The following is a 7,256-nucleotide window of genomic DNA, read 5'->3' as shown; positions in this document are numbered from 1 at the left end:
GCCCACTACTGGAGAGACTTTGCAACATCCTCCAACTATTGTGATGTATCTTAGAAATAGAACAAAGCCTGGAGTAACTATGGGGTTGTGTTTGATTTAGTTCTAACGTCCAAACCAAAGGGTGTTGGACGTTTCAAGTAAGGGCAGTCACTTTTGTGACTTTTACCCTTCCGCTTACTAAGTACATTGGTTGATTGGCTACGACGCTCACCCATTCAAAGGCTAGATTCGCTTCAAACCCACAACTTTGGGGTTGTGTTTAATTTAGTTCTAACGTCCTAACCAAAGGGTGTTGGACATTTCGGTGAAAGGGCAATAACTTTTGTGACTTTTACCCTTTCGTCTACTAAGTACATTTGGCCGATTGGCTATGAAGCTCACCCATTCAATGGCTAGACCCGCTTCGAATCCACGACTTTGGGGTTGTGTTTTTTATTTAGTTATAACGTCCTAACCAAAGGGTGTTGGGCATTTCGACGAAAGGACAATCACTTTTGTGACTTTTACCATTTCGACTACTAAGGTTGGGTTCAGACGGGCCGGCGGCAAAATGGAAGGACGGTGCGTGCTTCCTACTTGGCGCATGCCGATTGGATTACAGTTTCCTCACTTCCCTCCGAACCCACCACCTCTTGGGTGAGAACCCCCGTCCCCCCCCCCCGGAAGATCTGCAGTTGCCGGGTTCCTTTTCGATGCAAAACGTGGACATTGCGCGTTGATCTACACACGTCAAGCCTGCAACCAATGACACACCCACTAGGCTACTCACCATTGCGTGTCTAATCCCGATCCATTGTTATGTAAAGCTAAGCTATCGTTCTGTGTGAACACGAGGACGGAGCCAAAAAATATTCGCAGAGTTTGCCACACAATTCATCTAAACCCAACCTAAGTATGTCTAGTCAATTGGCTACGGTGCTCACCCATTCAGTGGCTAGACCCGCTTGGAACCCACGATTTTGGGGTTGTGTTTGATTAAGTTCTATCACCCTAACCAAAGGATGTTCTACCTTACCAAAGGATGTTCTACTAAAGGGCAGTCACTTTTGTGACTTTTACCCTTCCATCACATTTGACCGATTGGCTGCAGCGCTCACCCATTCAGTGGCTAGACCCGTTCTAACTCACGACTTTGGGGTTGTGTTTGATTTGTTCTAACCGAAGGGAAGGGTGTTGGAGTAGCCTAACTCAGAACTTAGATGGGCCTCCACGAGAGGGGTGATCGTTAGAGAGAGCTAATTGATGGGAGGAAGTCTTCGCGTTCACGCTGAATGGGAGGGGAGTAAAAGGTTTGAATTTTGAAACCCAACTGCACCTTAAAGGCGCCTCTTTGAGGTGTAGTCAAAGAGCTGCAGTTAGTGTGGAGGGAAACAGCTACCGCCCCTCAATGCTGGACTCCCCTCATATCTCAACCGATGTGAACTATTAGCTGAGGAAGGAGGGCCTTTCAAACAATCCACATCATAGTACTACTACATACTGTGACAAAGGCAATGCCTCAATTAGGGTGGGGTCAAAATCATGCACCGTGGAGGGCAGCATGACGGGTGCCCCGTCGGTATCCCAACTGACCGCTGAGCGAGCGAGCGAGCGCTACATATACTTATTATCCAATGGTTCCCATTGCTTGTCAAGTGCAGGAGCAAGCATGTTGGTTATAGCATCAAGAGAACCAACAGGAATCCATATACCTGCCAGTTCACTTACTCTATATACTATCAAGATCAACTCTTTCCACCCCGGCTCTCAACAAAAATACAGATACATTCTCTATACAATCATGACATAGCGTCCCGCCCGCTACCAAATACGTACTTCCTCTATACATTCATGAGTTAACATATCCATTAGCAGAGGCATTCTCTATGCATTCATCCACACAAGAAGTTTTGGACAAATTCTCACAATAATTGCCACATTGCGACTTACCTGAACATCATGAGCTTCTGTGAGGCACCGCATACCCAGCTGGGTACGATTGGGGGTAGGAGACTGCCGGCCCGCCCAATCGTACCTAGCTAGGTATGAGTGCCTCTCGAGCAGAAGCTCATGATGTTATGCATTGTATGAAAAACACTAAAAACACTCTGTTTTCCTTTATGAGAAAATTTCTAAATCTTCTTGTGATGATTCAGTGCCCGAGATAGACAGTATCTATGCATTCACGACCTACGGCTCCTGTTAATTCTCTATCTTTACCAGCTATCAGTATATATTATTGCTGCAACTGCACCAAGTTTCGGCATAGTTACATATGAGACAAATAATTGGAAGAATCATTTCGGTGCAGACTTCCCATCAAGGGCAATCCCAGTTCAAGAAGGTAAATTAACTGGCACTCACGATCGATCAAACGTGACCATACATGAGGCACATTCACTTCAAAAAGCAACTCATAACTACACATCACCACGCAATTTTTTGCCCAATCCCCAGATCACCCTTCTCAAAGTCAGCAATCCAACATTCTAAGCTCCATGCATAGTGACAAAGACTTAGCCTGCTCACAAAAGTCAAAACTTTGAGCCCAAAATTGACAATATCATTAGGCCAAAAATTACAATAAATGTCATCTGAGACCACCAAAGGGGCTCTGATTAAAAGGAGCAATTAAACACATGCTTACATGACTTCTCCCATCAGACCAAAAGGTTCTGAAACTTGCAATACAAGAGTTTCTTCATTCCAATACAGAGTTTCTTCGTTCCAAGAGCCTCCGACATTTTCACGATTCCTCCGACCAAACGACTTGTGCACATCTCCTTGACATGAGCTTCCCTTTCATTACTAGAAAGGCGAAAACACAAAACCTGATAAGGACACTATCCTTCACATACTCCGCCCACATACATGTGCAGAAAAATTAAACTTGTTGCCAGCACAAAGTTGTACAACAAGGTTGAAGAGTCACATTCATGGCGCAAAACAGGCAAGAATACACTGAAGAAATCAGCTTCATGAACAAAACATTAAGCATGTTCTGATTGCCATTCGTGTGATTCTCAGCCCAGTGTCTGCTACTAAGCGCTAACCACCGCCAAGGTCAATACCGAACTTTCTCCGGCAATCCCTAGCACACCTACCTACATGTAGCCAGAAAAAAGGCCCTCATGTTACTGCAAACCTAACACTTCATCACTCGGTGTTCGGATAGATGCGCTAGCGATTGAAGGTTGCACTTGATAACTGTATCAGCAAACATGATTGTGTCCTCATATGTGTTGCCATCCGGGATGTCGACAACATATGATTCAATCACCATGGTCCAAACTCTACCCTCTTCACAGAATTCATGCAAGGAAGTAATGGACCTGTAATTGTTGAGCCGATGCTCGCCACCAAGAACTGAGAAGCTGAGAACGTGCTTATCGTCATCAAGGACTTCTAGCCTCTCCGTGCTGTTGGTCGCAGGAAGCCCTGATATCAAGCTGACTTCCCTTATGCTCCCCACATTGCCATCTCCCTTCATATGACAGCTCCTGACAAAATTCTTGTAAGATTGCGGCTTGTCGAATCTTCGCACCAGCGACCAAACCATGGCGACGGGAGCATTGATTCTCTGCACCACCACGGACGAACATTGATGTGGTAATGGTGAGTAGCTATGGTAGCTCGATATGACATCTCCCAAGTACAAATACTCCTCTTCTGTTAGGTGATCTGGTACAAGCTCGGAGAAGAGTACTGGCTCCTTCATGAGAATCTGTGTGTGTGTGTGTGTGTGTGTGTGTGTGAGAGAGAGAGAGAGAGAGAGAGAGAGAGAGAGATGCAGAACAAATCGCAAGTCGCAAGGAGAATGAGAGAGAGAGAGAGAGAGAGAGAGAGAGCACTATTGCTTGCGGTGTATACACCTAGGTGCGTGCGTGTGTGCGGCGGTGCGCGCGTGCGTGAGACGAGAGAAGGGATGCAGCAAGAAGTGAACAGTCTCTGATTTTTGAGGGCGAAGATTCCGTAGCATCTGGTGAAGATTCGGTGGTCTTCCGACGGCCCCGACTGGCCATTTCCTTTTCCCGGGTACCTTGAGGTTTTAGGGCATACCGGTTTGTGAAAACCTAAAAACCCTTGGAGTTAAGTGCACATGCCCTACTAGGATGGATCACCAACCGAGAAATTATGCAGCCATGCCATTACAAGTTACAACCATTACCTCCCCAAATGTAGAGGGTAGGAGTTGCAAATTGCAATGTAGTTTAGTGTTGTATTCCCCCTCTTGCTAGAAGAAATCGTATGTTGGTTAGCACACACAATTGCAACCGCGAACTATGAGCCACAATACTCCCCCTCCACACAACCCCCCCTCCCCCCCCCCCCCCCCCTCTCTCTCTCTCTCTCTCTCTCTCTCTCTCTCTCTCTCTCTCTCTCTCTCTCTCTCTCTCTCTCTCTCGCCATCTATAGCATTGGGACCATGGAGCATGTATGGCATGCATGGATAGGTGTGTAGGGCACACCATGGATGCACAATTCAAGGGTGAGTCCACATGGGATCTCAAGAGGCTTAGGATGGTCATCTTGGTGTTTAGCCTTGCACACCAAAGCTTTGGGTCTTCTCTGGTCAAGTGCTAACGAACAAGGTCAAAGTATTTATAAAGAGGACTCCTATGGTTGGGTGGCCAATCTATTGCACCGCTTTAGGCTGTAGCCGAAGAACAGGCGGGGGGCTGCTACCATAGCCAATCTAAGGCGCGACCTTGAGGGGGTTCTAAGGGCGGCAATTGACCGTTTAATCCTCTTAGAGGAACTCTCCCTGAGCAAGGTAGACATGGTGGCTATTGCAATGGTCCCAAGTTAGGGAGCTCACAAGAAGAACTCTTCAGAAGAGGCTTCGACACTTAGGATTCTGCACACGTTACATTGGTATTAGTGCAATGACCATTCATTGGGCAAGATCAACGATTAATTGAAACAATAAGTTCATGTGAATTATATGATGTTTCATTGGATTTCTTCAATACTTATTTGCTTATTGTATGAGTATGTGTGTGCTCTGTTGTAGGGTTAAGCATAATCTTTTTAGAGTATGTGTGGTTCTACACATAAGCATGATTAAGATTTGCTTTAAGACTCCTAAGGTTGCAATGAGGTTTGTTGTTGCAGAATGTTGTTGCGCGATCACATGTGTATGAATAATATCTAAAAGTGAGGGAAAAGAAAGTAGCGCTACAATGCCGCCCAACGAGATGACCAAAGCATGGTTCACGCTTAGAGAAAAGGGCACTTATGCTTCAAGGAATTGAGTTGTTGGCAGATGGAGTAAAAAGTAAATTGGAGTAAAAATTAAACTGGGTCCCAAAGGGTCTAGTTGTTGTGATTGAGCAAAGCTTTGGAGTCCTCCAAGGTCACAAAAGATGGAGTTATTGTGGCCAAAAGCATCGAATTTGGGGACAAACAAAAGAATCTTGGGGCCAATCTAGTTAAAGCAAATCACCAATGCTACCAATGACGCGTTTGGGGTTGTAATAGTTCTGGCTAGTTCCAATTTGAGCGAAGGTTCCAAAGTTGTGGCAGCTAGAATGAATGTATAAAATTTGAGAAAGGGTATCAATATGAATGAATACAACATGCTCTGGTGTTGTTTCCATGAGGTAATGTCATCAAGGCTATCCCAAAGCATGAGGTACTATATCCTAGAGGGCAACCACTAAAGCATCTAGCAACGCCAACAAGAACTACAACTTAATTAGGGCACGAAGATAGCTGATAGAAACAACATTGTTTTGTAAACCTACAATCCAAAAACCTCTGCATCTAAAGGCTAATCGTGGTGCTAATTGAGCTCATAGAGCTCGCCCACAATGGTGACCTCAGAAGATGTCCCTACCATAGCTATCACAATAGCGCACATAAATGAGGAAGAAGAGATGAGAGAAGTAGAGGCTGTAGGAAGAGGCCAAGTCGCACAGGTTCTAAACCCATAGGATCAATATCTTGGCACCATCCAGGGGCACTGGCCATAGGGGAAATAAAGGGCAGCCTTGTGCGATATAGAGGCCATGTCAATGATGTAGCCTATGGGGGCACGCGGTCCCAATGGCGGACTTGGCGAACTCACAGAGTGAAAGCATATGATATAAAGAGATCAAAATCTTTCTTTTTTTTTGCAAAACTCACAATTGTGAGTGGATTGTATTGATCAACCCAAAAAATTACAAACTCTTTTCATGCCCGCGTCGAGCCATGACATCACAAGGAGACCATAGATACATTGGCTGACAAGGGAGCCACCCCGGAAGGACCACTTCTTTAACCTTGCAAGCCGGTTACCACGATGTTCTTCATCTTGATCCACTCATCCGAGTTCTTTTATTTCCCTAGGGCTATAATTATCATCCTGCTTTCTTGAACTATTTCCATAAACTTGGCTATTTCCACAGTGTTATTGAACACTTGTTTGTTCTTGGTCTTCCAGATCCGTTTGAGGTAGCAGTATCTGACAATTTGTGTTGCAATTAGCATCTCCTGATTCTTAAAAGCCTTTCCTCCCAGAAAGAGATCATTTTTATAGAAACATATCTTCCAAGTCCTTTGGACGCACTTGCAGATCCTTCCTGCCAGACTGCAGATTGCCGAGCATTTCTTGAAGAGATGGGAGAGGTCTTCACTAGCTGTTTTGCATTGGGAGCATGTGTCTGGGCCGATCCCCCTAGCAAGAACCTTCACCCCGGTCAGCAAGCCTCCCCACAATACCTTCCAAAGGAAGACCTTCATATCTTGAGGCAACTGTGGCCGCCATATATTCTTCGTAATTGTTGCCCATCTTCTTTCTGGCCAGTTCATTCCCCACTATTTTTTCAAGGAAAGAAACCAATCTGTTGAGGCCATAAGTGTGATATAGACTTCTTCAGTTTGAGGTTTAAAGAAGTGTATGTCCTTAGGCCAGCGTCAGGCTTTCCACTCAAACTCAGACTCATAGCTAGGGAGGTCCCAATTATCCAGTCTTTCAAGGACTCTACTAATCAGCACTCTCTCATTCCCATTCCCCATTCAGATTGTATTGGAGAACCATTTGGTATGTTCCTTTCCACCGGTACTACTATAGTCCCAAAGGTGGCCCACACGTTTAACACCTTTGTTGTTGATCTTTCTAGCAGCTTCCCTCTAGAATGGTTTAAGATCAAAATCTTAAATATATAGCTTTGTTGAGGCTTGGATATATTCGTTGGAAGTCTAATTTTGAATTAAAAGAGAGAGTCCAACTCTCTGGCGAAATGCAGACCAAGGCTTGCAAGCAACATTTTTCACATCGCAAGAAAATAAGG

The 7,256-nt window shown here is 45.0% G+C and overlaps 1 protein-coding gene across 1 annotated transcript; it reads right to left on the bottom strand.

The window, feature by feature from the left end:
* Positions 1-2,520: 2,520 nt before the first annotated feature.
* LOC147423531 (abscisic acid receptor PYL2-like) lies at positions 2,521-3,907 on the bottom strand. Its single transcript, XM_086501905.1, has 2 exons — positions 3,312-3,907; positions 2,521-2,787 (listed from the first exon to the last, which is right to left on the bottom strand). The coding sequence occupies exons 1-2, from the start codon at positions 3,695-3,697 to the stop codon at positions 2,640-2,642; spliced, it is 534 nt and encodes a 177-aa protein (XP_086358031.1). The 5' UTR covers positions 3,698-3,907; the 3' UTR covers positions 2,521-2,639.
* Positions 3,908-7,256: the final 3,349 nt, after the last annotated feature.

The sequence above is a fragment of the Adiantum capillus-veneris genome, chromosome 26, assembly GCF_014529385.1.
Source record: "Adiantum capillus-veneris isolate H3 chromosome 26, ASM1452938v2, whole genome shotgun sequence".
NCBI classification, from domain to species: Eukaryota; Viridiplantae; Streptophyta; class Polypodiopsida; order Polypodiales; family Pteridaceae; genus Adiantum; species Adiantum capillus-veneris.
This window is presented reverse-complemented; position numbering and strand designations above follow the sequence as displayed.